Source organism: Solanum dulcamara, chromosome 7 (genome assembly GCF_947179165.1).
Source record: "Solanum dulcamara chromosome 7, daSolDulc1.2, whole genome shotgun sequence".
NCBI lineage: Eukaryota > Viridiplantae > Streptophyta > Magnoliopsida > Solanales > Solanaceae > Solanum > Solanum dulcamara.
In genome coordinates this window covers 77,905,095-77,927,091 of record NC_077243.1, presented here as the reverse complement: position 1 = coordinate 77,927,091, position 21,997 = coordinate 77,905,095, and the positions used below count along the sequence as shown (strand labels likewise).

At 31.9% G+C, this 21,997-nt stretch overlaps 2 protein-coding genes across 2 annotated transcripts; both read left to right on the top strand.

Annotated features, from left to right (window-relative positions):
• Nucleotides 1–112: 112 nt before the first annotated feature.
• Nucleotides 113–3,246, top strand: LOC129895250 (dormancy-associated protein 1-like). The gene is made up of 3 exons (XM_055970935.1): nucleotides 113–261; nucleotides 1,921–2,161; nucleotides 2,843–3,246. The coding sequence occupies exons 1-3, from the start codon at nucleotides 159–161 to the stop codon at nucleotides 2,877–2,879; spliced, it is 381 nt and encodes a 126-aa protein (XP_055826910.1). The 5' UTR covers nucleotides 113–158; the 3' UTR covers nucleotides 2,880–3,246.
• A 717-nt stretch (nucleotides 3,247–3,963) lies between these two features.
• On the top strand, nucleotides 3,964–21,281 carry LOC129896227 (dof zinc finger protein DOF1.4-like). The gene is made up of 3 exons (XM_055972083.1): nucleotides 3,964–4,022; nucleotides 12,441–12,533; nucleotides 19,722–21,281. The coding sequence occupies exon 3, from the start codon at nucleotides 19,734–19,736 to the stop codon at nucleotides 20,436–20,438; it is 705 nt and encodes a 234-aa protein (XP_055828058.1). The 5' UTR covers nucleotides 3,964–4,022; nucleotides 12,441–12,533; nucleotides 19,722–19,733; the 3' UTR covers nucleotides 20,439–21,281.
• The last annotated feature ends 716 nt before the right edge of the window (nucleotides 21,282–21,997 follow it).

Sequence of the window (21,997 nt, the reverse complement as noted above, 5' to 3'; positions counted from 1 at the left end):
ATCCATTTGGAAAAAGTAATTTATTTAAAAATAAGTCCATAAGTATAAGATATTTATATGATTTACACATATACACCAAAACTCTCCTATTTATTTATAATTCTACACAAACAACCATTCTTACATTACACATTGAAGAAAAATAGTAGTGAAGAAAGATGGTGTTAATTGAAAAGCTTTGGGATGATGTTATGGCTGGACCTCAACCTGATAAAGGCCTTGGCAAACTTCGAAAGTCCATTACTCTAATCCAAACTCATGGTACCCTTTTTATAACATATGATCCCCCCCCCCCCCCCCCCCCCCCCCTTTTTTTTTGTTGTTGTTATATTTATGCACTTAATTAGAATACTCTTGTTTATGATAATAATATATCAGTGTTATTTCATAAGTGGGATTTAAGAAGGATGATAATTTATTGTTATTTTGATAGATAAAAAGATTGTTTTTGATAGATCGATGATAAGGCTTAGATGTGTGATATGATAAGGATAAACATTAGAACATTTTATTTAAAATAACGATGCATCAGCATTATTTCATAAATGAGATCCGAGAAGGATGATTTTTTAATGTTATTTTGATAGATAAAGAGCATAAAACAATGGCAAGGCTTAGATGCATGTGTGATATGATAAGGATAAACATTAGAACATTTTGTTTTAAATAACGATATATCTGTGTTATTTCACAAATGAGGTTTGAGAAGGATGATATTTTATTGTTATTTTGATAGATAAAGAGACTGTTCTTGATAGTTGATTCTTAGGAAATGTCGAATCAAACCATTTGTCCTTATTTCAACAAAAGAAGCACGGGCTTCTTCGCAAGAAGAACTTCGATCACAAGGCTTAGATGTGTGATATGATAAGGATAAACATTAAAATTCTTTGATTAAAATAATGATATATAAGTGTTATTGCACAAGTGATATCCTAGAAGAATAATGTGTACATAGATTTTATTTTTATCTTGTATAGGTAGAAAGCCCGTTTTCGATAGATTCACAGTTGGATGGATATGTGCGATATGACAAGGCAAAGGAGAAGCATTAGCACACTCTACTTCTTGAGGTTATTTCTCATTTTTTCTGAGGAATGGAATTCAAGATCTAGAATTAGTGAGCAGAGATTAATTCGAGATTTAAATTTTTATATTGAGAACTAAGTTTACAGTTTTAAATATTTATAATTTTTCATGAAAAATATAATAAATATATATGGTATGACGAAAAGCTACTGAGTATTTTTAATAATGGATCCATACCTAAAGCTTTGAATTCTCCATGTAGTGAGTTCAAGGATTGATATGTTTTTCCTTTTATAACTATAATGTCTACATTGACTAATTTCATAAAATATTTGCTACCTTCAATTAATTACATTTGTTAGACAACTCTATCCATCAACATTTCAACTTATAAATTCAATTTAACCAATAGAATAAGTAATATTAATTGGATATGCTTCTGATTTAGTTATGAAGCGGGTGGGAATTGCATAGTTGGACGGATCTTATACTAAGTACACGTTCAATATCAACACAAAACATATACATATATATATGAAAAATCTCAATAAAATTAACGTAGTATCAAGGATGTGTTTGTTACGATGGAAAAAATTAAGTGCAACTATTCAACATTCTCTAAAATTTAGAAGCTATTTCAAATCTACTGTTGGAAAAAAAATTAAGCATGTTTTGTTTGTCTTAATTTTTTTTTTTTTTGTGAATTTTTCTTAAATTACGTCTATAGCTAGTGTGACTTGGGTCATCTCAACCCCTTAGTGGCCTTGTTATAGAAAGAACATTAGTGTTATCCAATATAAAGATTGTAAATGTTTTTGAATTAGGAGATATAAACTTGTGTTGTTTCTCTTAGTTACTATAAATTTATTTATTTTCTTTTTATGGTTTTAGGTGGGGAAGGAGGAGAAGGATCAAACAAGAGCTACCAAAGGTCTTTGTCTATGTCGGGCTTGGGGAGCCCAGGGACACCAGGAACTCCGGTGACTCCAAACACTCACTCCCCATCTGCTGCGCGTAAAGACAATGTGTGGAGGAGCGTGTTCAATCCAGGTAGGAACATTGCCACCAAGAGAATTGGTGCTGAAGTCTTTGACAAACCTTCTCACCCCAATGCGCCCACTGTTTATGACTGGTACGTCCTTTTACCCACCCCCATTCAACAACAGTTTGTCAGTTGTGTGAGGTTTTTTTTTATTTCACATATAGGTGAAGTTTTAATCTTATTCATATACTTCGATCACACACAATTATTGTAAGTTGTGTAAAATACATAGTAAATATTTTTTGATAAAATGATATAGAATACATAAGAATATAAACAAGATGAATTTATGTTTGATGTAATGATGATTTATTTTTAAATCATGATAATATAAAGTTGATTCATAACAATTGGTAATTTTTTGTGACGAGTTTGATACGATAACTTAAAAAATAGAGTAATAATTTACTATATATAATGTAAAAGTTTTAGCACAAAAATCGTAGAGAGATTATCAAAAAAAACCTTATAATGTAGTGGTATTAATGAGTAGGAACTAAGTTGAAAGGGATTTCAATCGAATCTTGTTACGAAGAAATCATATCGTGCAATTTAAATAGAACAAAAATGATTTTTTTCGTGTACAATTACACTATTGATTTCAAATATTGGTTTAGGTCAATGTTTAAATCGCATTATGATACTTTATGATATTCTTAGATGTATATATTTTAAAAATTATTCTAGCATTTATGATTCGTTTTATATATGTCTTTTTTAACCTATCAACTTATAGACGCTCTCAACGTTGTTTTCTTAATTTAATGGCAGGCTCTACAGTGGGGATACCCGATCCAAGCATCAGTGAGAAAAGAAAAAATAAAAGATTTTGGATCGTGACGAAGCGGTACTTGAATAATGTTGCATGTAAATAACATATTTTCCTTTTAATGTACGAGTTGCTGTGCTACAGAAACATGGAGATTAATAAGTGGATGTTAATCCTATGTTTTCTGTTAATGCATTGTTATAAGTATTAATTAACTATTACTTATTAATATATATGTAATTAGGTTATGAAAGCTAACTTGAGCATATTCAGTGGCTTTCTAGCTACTGCTACTACTATTATATCCATTAGTAGTAGACTAGTAGTACTATATCATAATTAAAAAAACTATGATGTTTTGTTATGTATTTTGGAATAATAATAAGTTTGATGTGTTTATTGTTAATTTCATGTTCTAAGTGATTATCTATTTTTGTTTATATTTGAAATTTTTTGAAGGTTGTATTTAAAATTTGATGGATAATTAGTTGTCTGCTTTTTTGGTTTGTGTATTAGTACATATTTGATTAACAGATTTAGATTGATCTAAAATTTAGTGAATCTATCATAAATAGTTTGGTGACTAATATCCATCACTTTGTCATGACTAACGTCATTTATTTTAGCATTGGTGTTGTGATACACAAATTTATTAGTTTGATGTTTTTCGTATATATTAATACATGTTGATTTTTATTGAATTTGATTGACAAATTTCGATTGATCTGAAATTTGATAGGTTCATTAAAAACGTTCTGATATTCTTGTTGACAAACTTTGATTATCATAAAATTTGATTGGTCTATTGAACATGGTTCGGAGATTATATAAATATGAAGGCTTTTTTAAATACCCTACATTTAAATAAGGTCAAATATATCTTTAGTTTCTATTTTTTTTAAAAAAAAGAAGAAAAAAAGACAAGTTGTTGGTTTGTTTAATGACCCAAACAAAAAAATAAAAAAAATAGAATTGAGCTAAGATCCCACATCAGGCTGCACTCTGCAGCAACTAAGAAAAGAAAACAAAAGGGGATTAGGGGCAGGGGTTCTGCGCAGCAACCAAATAAGAAAAAAAAAGTTTTGAATAGATAAAGATAAAGAAGAAAGAGCGAAACGGTGATTTTCGTTTGGGACGCAGAAGGAGAAAGAGATTATCGGAGGTTTTGTTATCGGATTCAAGGTAAATCTTTGTTTCTTTCCTTCTTCTATAGCTTCATCGATAAATCAACAGAAGATGAAAATTTATCAGAAGGGATAGTTAGATACTAATTATGATTAGGAAAGGTAGTCTTATATTTTTGCAGTTAAGGCACTAAAATTAATCTAGTCCTAATCTAATATTAATTCCCTAGAAACTCCATATTATCATAAGGAGCTTAAGTCCATACATCAGTATTTTGGTGAGTTTCGAATGATCTCTTCCAAATCGAAAGGTTCTAGTTTGATTTTTTTAAAAAAATCCCTCCTCAAGATTATTAGCCTAGATAAGTCATTTTGGGTATTAAAATCTAATTCCTAAAGAGTATAATTGGAAATTAAGGGTGAACATAGAACTAACGTGTGATCGATATAATGTGATTATAGATTGACCGAAAGAATTCGTACAAATTACCCTAGCGATGAGATTGATAATTCAGCATGAGTACTGTCAATCGTAATCTTACCACAATTTGTGTTTTATAACTTTCATGATTTATACATGATTTATAAAGTGAATGTGTTATCAAATGTTTCGAATTTGCATGTGAGACAAGTCTTTTACTTGATATGATACCAAAATTGTTATTTGAGATGAACTTGCTATTATAAGACATGTTTATTGAAAACTGAGACATGATTTTCGTTATGAGAAGAATTTAATATTTGCTTGAAAAATAGTATTTTGACATGTGTTTTCCGTTAAAATCTTATAGAATATGTTTTGATAAGAACTTAAATGCCTTGTACTATTTTGGAAATTCTTCTACCGTTTATAAAGAAAAGTAATAATAGGAGTAGACCTTGATGGATACCGTGGCTAACGGTCGGTTCATTAGACCTGGTGCACCTTGTATTTACTAATTACCGATATAACCCTCGCTAGTGGAAAGGTAGAACTAACATACCGTTACCGATATCCCTCGAAAAAAGAATCTTCTAATATGAATATTAAACTCCTTTATGAGGGGTCACACCGATTGCATGATTCATTCTTGGAAACCTCCTCCCAATTATAATATTTGATATAAAAGTGTTTTACTGAGTTTATTATCATATGCTTACAAAATTAATTTGGTTTACATGAGATAGATGAGATTTGATATTGTTATTGTTTTTCTGAAAAGATAATTATTTCATGATTTTGATCATCATACTCGTATGTTTTCTGACTTGTCCCTCATTAAAATAGTTGTGGTTAAGTGTTATTACTCACTGAGTTAGCGTCTCACTCCCCGCTAATTTTTTTTATAAAGAATTCAGGTGGCATTGGCGAGGATTTCACCAACTAAAGAGCGCAAATTGATAGTAACTGGTGAGTCCCGCATTGCTTCACGTGGCAAGAAGTTATTGGGTCGTTTTTGGTTCCTTTTATTTTAAAAAACTCTTAGAGTCGCTCCATTTGTCCTTTCTCTAGGAGAGTCATGATTATTCATTCGTATTACAGTAATGTGACTAGTGTTAACTTATTTTTCATATTTGAAGATGAACTGGTATTATTACCTAGCGGTTGGTTTATTGATGGATATGATGCCCTGTTTTAGTGTCATTGTTAGTTGTGGCTGATTTTTGAGACAGGAAAACTCAGGATAGGCGCAAAAACAGAGGAAACTCGTCCCAATTTTCTGTAGAATTTTGGTAAGGCTTGCTTTGGGATTCTCCCCCTTAGCACCCGTCATGATCCTAAATTGGGTTGTGACAAAGTTGGTATCAGAGTTTAGGTTATTCCTATGACTTATGGAGTACACATTAATAGTAGAATCTCAATTATAGTTATATTGCCGGCCATTGCTATAATCGTGATTCTGCGAGGACGTGATAGGATGTATCTTGTCTTTCTTTCTTATTCCTACTTATGTGTGTGACCTTAAAGATAATGAGATGAATCTAACATCATTTGCTTTGTTAACCAGATGGCTCGAACTTGATTATCTAATGACAAAGCTACCACAGGTGCTCCTCAAGCACCTAATATTACCTCGACTAGGCATCCCACTTCCTCAGCTAGGGGAAAGGGCAGAGCTTGTAGAATAGGTCGAGGTAGGGGTCATAGTGCCACCACTACTAAGATTTCAAGAGAAGTCACTCCTGAAATAAGTGCTAGCCTGCCTTCACTATCACATGAAAATGCTACTCCTGAGGCACTCACCTCCATGTAGAGGGTCATCGAAAGCTTGGTCGATAGAAAGGACAGACAGGAGAGGGTTGGTCAGGTACAACTTCAGGCACTTGCTCAGACAAAAGCGCCACTTCAGGCGCCTACACAAACTTACACTTTTGGAAATAAAGAAGTATCCTTGCAAGAGTTCTTGAAGTTGAAATCACTAAGGTTCACAGGTTCTGATAGTTCAGTTGATCCTTAAGGTTTCTTAGATGGGACATTTAAGGCTTTACGGGGCTAGGATGTTCTAGTAAGAGAGTTGTGGAGATTGCGGCTTACAAACTTGAGGACATGGCCAACACATGGTATGTGATTGTATTGCTGGGCAGCACCACTGAAATGGGATGAGTTCACTAGGTTGTTCATGGATCATTTTCTTCCTGACAATTAGAGGCAAAAATATGCAACTCAGTTTAAGAGGTTGGTACAGACTCCGGATATGGATGTGTCAACCTATAACACCAAATTCTGCAAACTGGCTAGATATGCTCCTTATTTAGTACCTAATGACATAGCTAGAGTTCAGAGGTTCATGGGTGGATTGGTTAGTCGTTTATTCAATGCAGTAGACCTAAATATGAGTACGTTGACCTACTCGGGTGTAGTTGACCTTGCTAGAAAGATTGAAAACAAGTTTCATGAAGAGCGAGAAGCCTTTGATGCACGTAAGAAGGCCAAGATAAGAGGGTTCTTTCAGCAACGATCGTAGTGCAAGTAACAAAACAGGTTGTCAGAGAAGACAACAACATGGCTCTTAGGCAAGAACGGATACAGTTTCACAGTCCACATACCGACCAAATCATAAACAGGGTACTCAGGAACCACCATCATCACAGGGACATCAAAATTTTGGGAAAATGTATGCCACTACTCCATCTTGTACTACCTGCGGCAGATCACATGTAGGCCAGTGCCGTGTTTGACAAGAGGGTATTTTTGGTGTGGTTCGTTGAAGCATTATCTTAAGGAATGTCCTCTACCTTTGAAAATTTCCACCCAAACTCCTGCTCAGATAGCTGCACCTACTCAGACTACTCGTAATGCTTCAGGAAGTAGGGGTCGAGGTACTGGTGATCATGTTTCTGGAAATCAAGGACAGGGAAATGGTGGTAGAGGCCAGACAAGAGTTTTTGCACTCACTAGGCAGGATATTCAAACTTCAAATGCAGTAGTTACAAGTATTCTTTCAGTTTGTTCATTTGATGCACATGCTTTAATTGAGCTTGGATCTACCCATTCCTATGTGTCATCATACTTTGCTTTGAAGTTTGCTAGACAGCCGGAGTGGTTGAATCATCCTTTTTTTGTTGCTACTTCTGTGGGGGATTCTCTGTTAGTTGAATATGTGTATCGTGATTGCCAAATTAGAGTTGAGGGTAGGGATACTCTAGCTAACCTAATTATGCTTGATATGATTAACTTCGATGCTGATGGGCATGGATTGATTGTCTCCTAACTATACTATAGTCGATTGTCATGCGAAGATAGTCAGGTTTGAAATACCCAACGAGTCTATATTTATATTTAAAGAGGGTCAAGTACCAGAGGTTAGTAAAATTATATCTCTTATGAAGGCTCAGAGATTACTAAAGAAAGGCTACATGGGCCTTTTAGCTATAGTAAGGGACACCAAAGAGGGAACACTTGGTTTGGAGAAGATACAAGTGGTAACTGAGTTTTTTGATGTATTTCTTGAGGATTTGCCAAGATTACCTCCGGTACGAGAGATAGACTTTAGTGTCAATTTGGCCCCTGACATATTGCCAATATCTATCCCTCCATTTCGTATGGCACTAATAGAGCTGAAGGAACTGAAACAACAGGTGCGGGACTTACTCGATAAGAGTTTTATCCGATCGAGTATATCTTCATGAGGCGCGCCAATATTATTCATAAAGAAGAAAAATGGGTCCCTAAAAATATGCATCGACTACAGACAACTAAACAAGGTAATAATATGAAATAAGTATCCCTTACCTCGTATAGATGACTTGTTTGACCAATTACAGGGAGCTGTCCACTTTTCCAAGATTGATCTTCAGTTTGGCTATCATCAGCTCAGAATCAGGGAGGAACATATTTCCAAGACAGAAGATATGGGCACTATAAGTTCCTTGTGATGCCTTTCCGGTTAACCAATGCTCCAGCTGCATTTATGGACCTAATGAATAGGGTATTCAGGTCGTTTCTAGACAGGTTTTTGATAGTATTCATTGATGACATATTGATATACTATCGTAGTCAAGAAGAATATGAGAAGCATCTGCAAACAGTGTTATAAATCTTACGAGAACATAAAATTTATGATAAGTTCTCAAAACGTGAATTCTGGCTAGACTCAGTAACATTTTTTGGGCATGTAATATCCAGAGATGGAATCAAAGTGGATTCCAAAAAGACAGAAGTTGTACAAAAATGGACTAGACCTGCTTCACCTACAGAGATTCATAGCTTTTTGGGCTTGGCAAGTTACTATAGACGTTTTGTGTAGGATTTCTCCAGAATAGCAGTCCTATTGACCAAGCTAACAAAAAAAAATGTGAAGTTCCATTGGACAAATGAATATGAGCAAAGCTTTCAGAAACTCAAAACATGCTTGACAACAGCACTAATATTAGCCTTACTATTGGGTTTTGGAGGATTCACTGTACATTGTGATGCTTCGAGAGTGGAATTAGGATGTGTTCTTATGCAAAATGATCGTGTTATTGCCTATGCTTCTCGGCAGTTGAAGAAGCATGAATAGAACTATCCTACATATGATTTGGAGATAGACACGGTGATTTTTGCTCTTAAAATTTGGAGGCATTATTTATAAGGCGAGACATGCGAGATATATACCGAACATAAGAGCTTAAAGTATATTTTTCAGCAGAGAGATCTAAACCTTCGACAACGTCTATGGATGGAGTTACTCAAGGATTATGATTGTGTTATTTTATATCATCCTAGCAAAGTCAATGTTGTGGCGGATGCATTGAGTAGGAAATCTATGGGTAGTTTAGCACATATAGCTCCTAAAAAGAGACAGTTGGCGAAGGATATGCAAAAACTCGAAGGCTCAGGTGTCAGATTCAGCATGGGAAATTCAGAGATATTACTATCTTGTGTGCAAGCCAAATCTTCATTAGTAGAGCGCATTATGTCTATTCAATATGAGGATGGGCAGCTTTGCAAATATCGAGATGAGGTCATAGAAGAAAAAAGTAAAAAGATGATTGTTGATTGTGACTATGTGCTTCGACTAGGTAATCGATTATGTGTACCATACTTGGGTGGGCTAAGACGAGTTATTCTCGAGGAAGCTCACAAATACAAAAATATTGTACACCCTGATTCCACTAAAATGTATCATGACCTGAAATAAGTGTATTGGTGGGAAGGTATGAAGAAAGATATTGCTAACTTTGTTTCTAGTTGTTTGACTTGTCAACAGGTTAAAGCAGAGCATCAACGACCTGCAGGATTACTACAGGAAATCCAGATTCCAGAGTGGAAATGGAAAAGAGTTACTATGGATTTTGTGGTTAGTCTACCACGAACCGTTAGAGGTTATGACTCTATATGGGTGATTATAGACTGACTAAAAAAATCAACACATTTCTTTCGTGTAAAGACTATATTTAGTAGAGTGAAATATTCTCAGATATTTATGAATGAAATTGTTCGACTTCATGGGGTTCCAATATCCATTATCTTTGATAGAGGGTCATAATTCACTTCACACTTTTGGAGATCCTTCCAAGAGGCGTTGGGTACTCGAGTAGATCTTAGTACTGCTTTCCATCCACAAACAGACGGACAGTCTGAGCTAACTATACAAATCTTGGAGGATATGTTGAGAGCTTGCATTCTTTATTTTGGAGAAAGTTGGGATACTTACTTGCCTTTAGCTGAATTTGCCTATAACAATAGCTTTCAGTCAAGTATTCAGATGGCACCGTATGAGGCCTTGTATGGTAGGCGATGTCATTCTCCTATATGGTGATTTGAAGTTAGAGAGGATAATGTTTTGGGACCAGACTTGGTACAAGAAGCTATAGACAAGGTCCAGTTGATAAGACAGAGATTACTCACAGCTCAAAGTAGACAAAAGTCTTATGCGGATAAAAAGAGAAAAGATCTAGTGTTCACAGTTGGAGACAAAGTTTTTATATGAGTTTCTCCTATGAAAGGGGTGATGCATTTTGGAAAAAGAGGAAAATTAAGCCCGCGGTATATAGGACCATATGAGATACTTGATCGGGTAGGAGGAGTGGCATATCATTTGGAACTTCCTTCTAATATGTCTTTCATCCATCCAGTGTTTCATGTCTCATTGTTAAGGAAATATATAGCGACTCCTCTCATGTTCTTGAGGCACCGACTGTTGGAATTGATGATAATTTAATATATGAAGAAGAACCAGTAGCTATTGTCGATAGACAAGTAAGAAGGTTAAGATCAAAAGAAATTGTGTCAATAAAGGTCTTATGAAAAAATCACACCGTTAAAGAAGTTACTTGGGAATCAGAGGATGACATGCAAGTCAAGTATCCTAACTTGTTTCAGCCCTCAGGTATTCACTTGTTTAAATTTGGAGACCGGATTCTTTAAAGTGGGGAGAATGTAATACCCTACATTTAAATAAGGTTAAATATGTCTTTTATTTTCTATTTTTTTAAAAAAAAGAAGAAAAAAAGACAAGTTGTTGGTTTGTTTAATGACCCAAACAAAAAAATAAAAAGAAAAGAAAAGAAAAGAAAAAAAAAGAATTGGGCTAAGATCCCACATCACCTACGGCTGCACTCTGCAGCAACTAAGAAAAGAAAACAAAAGGGGATTAGGGGTAGAGATTCTGCGCAACAACCAAATAAGAAAAAAGAGTTTTGAATAGATAGAGATTGAGAAGAAAGAGCAAAAGGGTGATTTTCATTTGGGACGCAGAAGGAGAAAGAGATTATCGGAGGTTTTGTTATCAGATTCAAGGTAAATCTTTGTTTCTTTCCTTCTTCTATAGCTTCATCGATAAATCAACAGAAGATGAAAATTTATCAGAAGGGATAGTTAGATACTAATTATGATTAGGAAAGGTAGTCTTATATTTTTGCAGTTAAGGCACTAAAATTAATCTAGTCCTAATCTAATATTAATTCCCTAGAAACTCCATATTATCATAAGGAGCTTAAGTCCATACATCAGTATTTTGGTGAGTTTCGAATGATCTCTTCCAAATCGAAAGGTTCGAGTTTGATTTTTTTTAAAAAATCCCTCCTCAAGATTATTAACCTAGATAAGTCATTTTGGGTATTAAAATCTAATTCCTAAAGAGTATAATTGGAAATTAAGGGTGAACATAAAACTAACGTGTGATCGATATAATGTGATTATAGATTGACCGAAAGAATTCGTACAAATTACCCTAGCGATGAGATTGATAATTCAGCATGAGTACTGTCAATCGTAATCTTACCACAATTTGTGTTTTATAACTTTCATGATTTATACATGATTTATAAAGTGAATGTGTTATCAAATGTTTCGAATTTGCATGTGAGACAAGTCTTTTACTTGATATGATACCAAAATTGTTATTTGAGATGAACTTGCTATTATAAGACATGTTTATTGAAAACTGAGACATGATTTTCGTTATGAGAAGGATTTAATATTTGCTTGAAAAATAGTATTTTGACATGTGTTTTCCGTTAAAATCTCATAGAATATGTTTTGATAAGAACTTAAATGCCTTGTACTATTTTGGAAATTCTACTACCGTTTATAAATAAAAGTAATAATGGGAGTAGACCTTGATGGATCCCGTAGCTAACGGCCGGTTCATTAGACCTGGTGCACCTTGTATTTACTGATTACAGATATAGCCTTCGCTAGTGGGAAGGTAGAACTAGTATACCACTACCGATATCCCTCGAAAAAGGGATCTTCTAATATGAATATTAAACTCCTTTATGAGGGGTCACACCGATTGCATGATTCATTCTTGGAAACCTCCTCCCAATTATAATATTTGATATAAAAGTGTTTTACTGAGTTTATTATCATATGCTTACAGTATTGATTTTGTTTACATGAGATAGATGAGATTTGATATTGTTATCGTTTTTCTGAAAAGATAATTATTTCATGATTTTGATCATCGTACTCGCATGTTTTCTGACTCGTCCCTCATTAAAACGGTTGTGGTTAAGTGTTATTACTCACTGAGCTAGCGTCTCACTCCTTACTAATTTTTTTTTACAGAGAATTCAGGTTGCATTGGCGAAGATTTCACCAACTAAAGAGCGCAAATTGATAGTATCTGGTGAGCCCTGCATTGCTTCGCCTGGCAATAAGGTATTGGGTCATTTTTGGTTCCTTTTCTTTTAAAAAACTCTTAGAGTCGCTCCATTTGTCCTTTCTCTAGTAGAGTCATGATTATTCATTCGTATTACAGTAATGTGACTAGTGTTAACTTATTTTTCGTATTTGGAGATGAACTGGTATTATTGTCTAGCGGTTGGTTTATTGATGGATATGATGCCTTGTTTTAGTGTCATTGTTAGTTGTGGCTGATTTCTTAGACAGAAAAATTCAGGATAGGCCCAAAAATAGAAGAAACTCTGCATGATTTTCTGTAGAATTTTGGTAAGGCTTGCTTTGGGATTCTCCCCCTTAGCATCGGTCATGATCCTAAATTGGATCGTGACATTTTTAAATTAGAATTACCAATTATTTAACTGATTGAATGTACATTCAAATTGAAGCACATAGAGATAAAGCTACTAATACACATCTAAAAATTGCCAAATGTAGATTATATGCAACTACACTTACGTTTCATAATTTTTTAAAATTATAGCTATGTATCGTTTATCATAAATATAATCTAAATGTTTATCACGTCACATAATTTTTTCAAAACTTATCAGGCCCAGATGTGCACGTTCCATTGTGGGCCGGCCGCCGGCATCAGATTTTGGGCCGTTGCAAATTGGGCCGTGTTCTTTGGTTGGAAAAAAGAGAGATTTCCAACGGGAAAATAACTTGGGGAATATATTATCGGGAAAATACTACATTGATCATAATTTATGTGATAATGTTTAAATTGACACAAAATTTAAGAGAAAAAAGAAGGTTTAAAATTTGTGGACTAAAATATTCTTTGATCATTTGTGTGACTATAAATCATTTTATTAAGGGTAAAAAGGAAAATTTTAAAGTTAAATTATTTCTAATTATAGAACGATGACATTCTTCTTAGGAAGTGTGCCACATAAACTGAGAAAAATAAAATATAAGTTTAGAAATAGTTTTATTTTAAGTATAACTTACATAAATTACATAGTCTAAAGGGCTAATTGCCATTTTCCCTTATCCTTTTTCAATTTACAAAAATTCCTTAAAAACGGGATAATTCAGATATATTAATTCAGTATCCGGATACATTAATTAGGGTTTTATGTATCAGCAAGTAACATTTAAAGCATGATACATTGAACATAGAGATAATTTACGAATCAGAATTAATGTATCCGGATTACTGAATTAATATATCCAAATAGAAAGAAGAGATTTTTGAAATGAATAGGAGTAATGAAAAATATAGTAAATAAAGGAGTGTATTTAGGTAATTTTTTTTAATTTTTATCCCTCCAATATAACTCCAAATAAATTGGAGCCTTTTGAATTTGCAAAAAAATAATTACTTACACAGGCTTTAGACTTGATAGGAGTAACATTTTTCACTTAAATTTCTTAACTAAAATGTTAAACTCAAAATGTATCTATTAGCCACCCCTTATAATGTTGTCCTTATTTATGATTTTTTTTTCGTGTACGTCTCTTTTGACAAAATATTTAGAAAAAAAGTAATAATAACTACAATAAATAGAACGATAATTGAAGTATAAAAGACAAGAAAGATTAATGGAATTTGAAGAACAACAAATTATATGATAAATATTACGTATAACTATTAGTATGGAAGAATAAGCAAGACAATACCTTTTGAAACTTTTGAATTAAAAAAACACACCTTAGTGCATTAATCTAAATGAAGATTAATTGTTATACTAAACAAATAGACTTTAGTTTGCATATTTGGATAGGACATTATTAATCAAGTAGGTCAACATGAAGTTTGTTTTCTTTCACATTCATGAAGTGTAAAGTATGTGGTTAAAATAAAGTTAGAGCAAAACAACTAATTCATGGCAATCATTAATTAGATGAGATTACTCTAAACTAGATTAATTTAGCAACTCAGGAAAAAAGGATTGAATTAGACAAGTAACTAATTTGTATGTGACATAAAAAGAATGACTTGTACTAAGAAAAATCAAAATCAAAATTCTCATTTGTTAATTTTGATGTACAAAGTTATTCGAATTTAAAATTTATGGTGGTGAAAGTTAAAAGGTAAAACCAATAGGTTTGAACATCACAATTATAAAAGAAGACAATAAATAAATAATTTTTTCAACTTTGTGATTTAGAGTGAATTTATCCCTTGTTAAAAAAATAATGCATATATATCCTTGTCGTCTAACAATATGCATATGTACTTTTTTTGTTGATGGATTGAACTAAAATAATAATTCTAGAACTTTTTTTTAATTCCAAGAAATATCACATAACTTTAAAAAATTACCGCATACATTTTGTTTTTTACCCTTCCAGACGTGATCCAACTTAAAAAATATTCTCTTTTATTCAAATCCGATCCAAATTTATTTATGACTGAATAAAAGAGGAATTCAATTTTTCTTTCATTTGGATCAGGTCTAGAGGGGTAAAGAAAAATGAGTGAAGTAATTTTTTAAGGTTATGCGATATTTTTGAAATTACAAAAATTAATATTAATAATCAAAGATATAACTACTCTAAATCGCAAAAGTCGAGGGATACAACGAGTTAAAAATATATTAACTAACTATTATCGTACAAGAAGCGAGAAAATCTATATCATCAGTTTAACAACCGAAAAATCAAACATTATAATCAATTCTGTTTTTATTTTTTTGTTTATCTTTTGTCAATATGTGTTTTGTTTTAGAATCTCTCTAAAACATTCTTTCAATTACAATAATTTAAACATATAAAACCACTTGTTAAAATTGTCCATTTTGTCATATTTTTGGGTACCTTGTGATAATTCTCTAAACAAATTAGTAAAATGATGACAAGGAAGAATTATTTATACACATTCTCTTGGACATCACCTAATTGTATTTTATTGCTTAAAGAATATTACATGTAAATTATTTCTTAATTTAGGGCTTATTTCTAAAAGAAGAAGCCAAATGTTATTGTAACAATTTTGGCTTATATTAATAATTTATGTTGCTAAAACTTTTCGAAAATATTATCGCACTCATATTAAATTCTTTAAAATATATTACTTTTAAAGGATCTAATGCACATTAATCAATATTTTAAAGAGTCTAAGCAGTGTAGGTAGGGGTGTACATGGACCGGGTTGGTTCGGATTTTTTACAAACCAAACCAAACCAGTTGTGTCGGGTTATTAAATCTATAAACCAAACCAAACCAATAAAAGTCGGGTTTTTCGATATCAATTTTTCTCGGGTTTTTCGGATTTTTTCGGGTTTCTCGGGTTTTTTGGCTTTTTTTGGATTTTTTCGGGTTTCTCATAGTATCTAATAAAAAACACAGAGCAGTGCTTCTTAAAAAGAGTTCTAGTACAAAATATCAACATATAAGATGGAGGCACAACACTGTTTGAAGTTTTAACTTTATAATATAACTTTATAAGATAAGTTTTTTTTGTATATTATTTATGGGCTACCCCAGTCCAAATCTAAATGTAAGAAAGAAAACAAAAATTATGAAAAAATTTTAAAAAATATTTATAAATTACATTTTAATAAATATTTTTATGTATAACATAATTTAAAAGTAGTATATCTATAATCGGGTCGGTTTGGGTTCGGTTTGTTTTTTTTTAGTTAAAACCAAACCAACCCTATAATGATCGGGTTTTTTTTTCAAACACCAAACCAAGTCAAACCAAACCACTAGTCGGTTTTTTTTTCCGGTTTGGTTCGGTTTATCGGTTTGGTGCGGTTTATCGGTTTGTCCTGTACACCCCTAAGTGTAGGTAGGGGTGCTCATGGTTCGGTTTGGATCGATTTTTAATTAAAAAATAACCAAACCAATTGAGTCGGTTTTTTAAATTGTCAAATCAAACCAAACCAAACGATATCGGTTTTTACTATTCGGTTTTTGTCGGTTTTTATCGGTTTTTTCGGTTTTTTCGGTTTTTGTCGGTTTTTAAAATACCTTGAAGTCACTATTTGAATAAATAAAAAATAAATTTCAAAAGTATTTTCTTATTATAAATTTCATTGTAGCCAGTAGCTACTAGCCAAGATTGACGCATACATGTTTAATAATAGAGAATGACTCACCTAAAGATTTACTATTTGTAATTGTGAGTAGCTTTTCTGTGTATGAAGTCTATATTTTATTTATTTTTACTTTATTTAGTATAATTCAAAAGAATGACTCAAGATCAAAAATATAAAAAATCAATATAAATTGTATTTTTTTCATAAAAAAATTAAAATACACACATATATATATACAAATTTAATTTTTAAAATATGTATATATAAAGTCGGTTTGGTTCGGTTTTTTCGGTTTTTTTTAGACTTGAAACCAAAACCAAACCAAATATAGTTGGTTTTTAAATTTAAAAACCAAACCAAATCAAACCAAATAAATGTCGGGTTTTTTTCCGGTTTGGTTTGGTTATCGGTTTGGTTCGGTTTTTTGATTTTTCGTGTTCAGCCCTAAGTGTAGGTAATACTTCAAGCTTAGATCTACTCACTCTATAGCTTATTGAAGCCATATTCATCAACGGGTTATAAGCTTTTTTATATATTGATCCATTTTTTTTAATACAATGTCGAAGTCATTACTTTTATTTTATGTTAGAATTATATTATGTTATTCATGCTTCAATCGACAAATATGAATGTCGAGAGGGTGTTATCCCCCAATGATTATGGAATACAAGATTGGCGATCTCCTTGAATAAATAGTTTGAAAAATTCTCCAAAAAATTAATTTTTAAGGATGGTTAAGTCATTAAGTTAATCTCAATATTACAACTCAACTTGAAAATATTTTTTAAAGAAAAATCACGCAACAACGAAGTCGAAAACTCAACTTTTAAGTTATCTGCAATAGCATTAAACTTTCTAGGAATACGTATAAACATATGAGACATGAAGAAATATTCCATATGTCTTCACAATAGCTATATTCACATTCCAAATAGCCTTCACATTTTTCTTTAATATATCTACTATACCTTTTGTTTGAGAGAAGATATAAAGTTGTCTCCATTCATATTATATCACTTTTTCAGTTTTTCAAATTGCAAACATTTTAACAGTCATAAACTTTCCAACAAACTGAATAGGGATTCCCCATTTTACCATAATAGAGTTCAACATCTATATACGAAGAGACATTTGCTTATTAGATATTGATTTTATATTAAGATAACTAAAACTCAGAATTCAGGTCAAAGAATTTGAATTTAATTGAATTTTAATATAAGTATCAAATATCAGGTGAAAAAAAGGGTCAAAGGACCACTAGTCAATAATCAGACATATGGCTTAAGACTTTTTGGTTCGAATCTTATCATTGTTTAACCTTTAATGTCCCTTCTTAATTAACAATTCCGATATTCTAGATTCGTCCCTTGTTTGAATTGGGTTAAATGGGCCGGCTTCGATCCAATTGATAGACATACGATAAAAGTGAAAGCAAATAATTGATTATACATGATTTTCTAAAGTGTAATTTATAGAAATATCACTAGTTTAGGAGTTAATTACTAAAATACACGTTAGTTTGTAATATTATGAATCTTATCAAATTTTGAACTTTGGATACATATATCTGGCGCGTCCAGATACATGTATATCATATACATGAGTCAGAATTATGTGTTATTTGTTTTAGATACATTGCATTCAAGTGGATTGATATGTATCTGAGATATATATACAAATCTCGCTCTCCTCCCTTCTAGCTCGCTCGCCACTCTCCTATCTTGCTCGCGTATCTGGTATCCCAGATACATGTTAGATTTATGTATCTGGTGTGACTTGCATATATTTGAGATATATAGACAAATCTCGCTTGCCTCTCTTCGATTCTCGCCCGCCTCTCTCCCTATTTCAACTCATCTGGTAGCAAAAAACATGTATCTAGGTGTATTTAATTTAAAATTTGGTATGAAATTATTAAGTAGTAAGACAATATATAATTATTTTATATTATAAAAAAAAATAGTAAATATAATACAAATATTCGTGTAATTAGGTAGTTTATCCTTTTCTAAAATATGAAAACTATGTTGGATTAACTATTTTTTAGTAAACACGACGACTAGAATTATTCGAAAGAAATACAATTTATGAGATCATTCTCACTTTATTAAATCACTAAGCTATAATAATTATAATTTGAAATAAACACTCAAATACAAGTAAGTATTTATCCTAGTTTGTATTAATCTAAATCTAAACAATGGAAGATGGCTTCCCCTTTTTTTTTTTGGTTATGCTTTAAACTATAGAATATCTCTCTCTTTTTTTCCTAGGAAATCTCAAGAATATTCATATGTCACGTGCTTGCTTTCTTTCTTTCTGTCATCATCTTTGATTAAAAAGAATGTCTTTCCATAATGTTCTTTTGCCAGACATTATTATTTAATAATGATCCAAGTTTGTCCCATACCAAACCAAACACTTCACGTGAAATTAAAAAATAAATAATGATAGAGTTTAGCTTTTTTTATATTATTAAATATTCTAAAAGATAATTACACGATATCAAAGTGGAAGTATTATATAAATATACTAATAGGAATATAACCTTTTCTTAAATATAAATTAATTTCATAATGCAAATAGAATTTCATTGAGGATTTTATACACTATTAATGTATATTGTTTTAACTCGTAAATACAAGTTTGTAGTAATATTTATCTAGCTACCAATTACTTCCTAATTTCTTTTTATGTGAGATTCTTTCTTTATAAGTTTATTCTAAAAAGAATATAATGATGCCTTTTTATATTTGAAAACTTTTAAATAATTATTTTACACCGTAATATATTCTAGTGTAATTTCACAAATAAGGTCTGAAAAGAGTTATATGTACACAATATTATCCCTACTCTGTGAAGGTATATAAACTGTTTTCGATAATTTTACACTATCTCTACATGGAGCTTAAACTCACTAATAAATACAAACTTAGTGGCTTAATCTCTCTCTAAATGTTTATTTAGCTCTTTATATGCTTACTCTTTGTTTCAAACAAATTCCTTCTTAATCAAGAAGAAAAAACATGCTACGAGAAAGTGATGAGAAGAAAATGGTACACAATTTTTCTTGACCTCAATATTTGTTTCTTAGCTTTTGGAAGAGAATATTAATTCATGATTTCATTCAACACTTTTTTTTTCTTGTTTGTTTCCTCTCATTTTTTTTCAGAAAAGCAACTTCATGATCATGGAGAAACAAATTATCCAAGATCAACCACAACCACAACAAGAAACCCTAAAATGCCCTCGTTGTGATTCATCAAATACCAAGTTTTGTTACTACAACAATTATAGTTTGTCTCAGCCAAGACATTTTTGCAAATCTTGTAAAAGGTATTGGACTAGAGGTGGAACCCTAAGAAATGTCCCTTTGGGTGGTACCTCTAGGAAAAACAAAAAAATCAAGAAACCAAAATTTGTTACATCTTCTACAAATCTTGGTCCTAATTTTCATGAACCCCAAGTTGTTGTTGATCATACTAATCCTTTGTTTAATTATGGATTACCCACTAACCCTTTTGATCTAAACATCCAATTTCCAAGATTGTTCAATTTTTCTAGGGTTTCCAATAATGAAAATCTTGGATTAGGGTTTTCTAACGGATTTAAGAAGATCCAAGATGCTGTGACTAGTACTAACTCTAGTTCTTCACTTCTATCAAGTTACCCTACTTTAATTAGATCTTCTTTAATATCTAGCTCAAATTCAAATTTGGCCTCCCTTATAACTCCTAGCCTTCATCAACAAAACTTCATTACCAACAATAATGACAAGTTTCAAGATTCTAATTACCATGAGCTAAACAATGATAATCCTTTTCTTTCTTGGGCTGGTGATTATGTTGATCCTTCAAATTTAGGGTCTTCACTCCCTTCTCTCATCTAAGGTAAGAAAAATATTTGTTACTCTTTTTTACTGAAAAATATTTGTATCTCTTTTTTACTATCTCCCTCCTATTTTAATAGTAACATTGGTCATCCCTAGGTATATAATTTTTGATTTGGTTTTCTCTCTTCCCTTCTCCAGTCTTGGAGCAACGATAATTTATCTTCGTCCGATCGATATCACGAGATCGAAAGATAGATCTTGCCTCAATTACACCCCTTTGGAGTGCAATCCCTTCTCAAACTCTACTTGAATATGAGATGTTTTATGCATCGATCTTCCATTTTTTCTTTCTTTCTTTCTTTCTTTCTTTCTTTCTTTCTTTCTTTCTTTCTTTCTTTGCTTCTTTCAAATGTCAAGGTTGATGGAAAGATTTACCCAAAGTAAGAAGAGAAACGACATGACTTAACATGGATGATCATGGTGTCTGAGTCAACTTGGGGTATATTCGACTATTCTATCGAATATCTGTTACTCTTCATCAATACAGTCATCGGTAAATTCTATATATCAAAATTCAGATGGTTGGCAAAATATCATACAACATGATCTTTGAATCTTGGTCACCCACATGGTGATGGGATCGGAGTTTAGTTCATTGTTTACTATATGTATATAGTATATATCATAGAGGAATAGTTACCCTTGATTATTTTTTTCTAATACATTTTCTAGTTTATATAGGGGCAAAAGATTGGGTATAGGGAGATCTTGTTTTGCAATTTGACTATCAATTTATTATAAAGTTGGTCATGCTTATTTCTTGTATATTTTGTTCATTGTTTATGCTAGTTTTATCATTCATGTTAAATTAATGAATTTAGTTAGCTTTCATGTTATCCCTAGCTATTTTACTATGTAAAAGCCCTAGTTCCTTAATCAACAGACTAAGATTCGAGCCTTGAGATTGTAAAATTGTGTTAGAGAGCGTTTTCCTAAGCCCTAATTTCTTGGCATGCTTCAATTCATAAAATTGAGAACAGATTTCAAGACTTTTTCAATATATTACAGTTAGTTTACTATAACATTTTTTTTTAAAAAAAATACATGTACTAATATACACTAAAAGCTTCGATAATTATGAATTCACATTTCGAAATCCTAAAATTTGAAAAAAAAATAAAAATTATGTCAGTCATGGTGAAGCCCATGCCATTTGGGATGAACCCTCCAAAATTTTAGTGCAAATAGAATTGGACGAAGATTTGTCAAAAAGTACTAGTGTGAATTTCGACAATAAATATCCCCCAAATTAAAATTCATACATAAAAAATTGAGAAAATCATAAATTTCTATTTCGTGATCCCTAAATGCTAAACACAGTGGTGTGGATCTTCAAGAGGCCATGAGTATAATTTACTAGGTCATTACGGATGATCCTAAAAAAATTGGACTAAATAAACCTGGTCAGTCATATTTCAAAATATTCATGGACTCACATACAAATTTGAGAAAATCTTAAATTCATGTTTCGTGATGGACTAATAATCACAAAAAATTTAGAAAATTTTGAATTCCAATTTTGTGACCCTTAAACTCTAAAAATAGTGGAGTGAATC

Coding starts and splice junctions, on each gene's coding strand:
- LOC129896227 (XM_055972083.1), top strand. CDS start 19,734: ATGATCATGGAGAAACAAATTATCCAAGATCAACCACAACCACAACAA.
- LOC129895250 (XM_055970935.1), top strand. CDS start 159: ATGGTGTTAATTGAAAAGCTTTGGGATGATGTTATGGCTGGACCTCAA. Junction 262..1,920: donor TACTCTAATCCAAACTCATG/GTACCCTTTTTA, acceptor TTATGGTTTTAG/GTGGGGAAGGAGGAGAAGGA. Junction 2,162..2,842: donor GCGCCCACTGTTTATGACTG/GTACGTCCTTTT, acceptor ATTTAATGGCAG/GCTCTACAGTGGGGATACCC.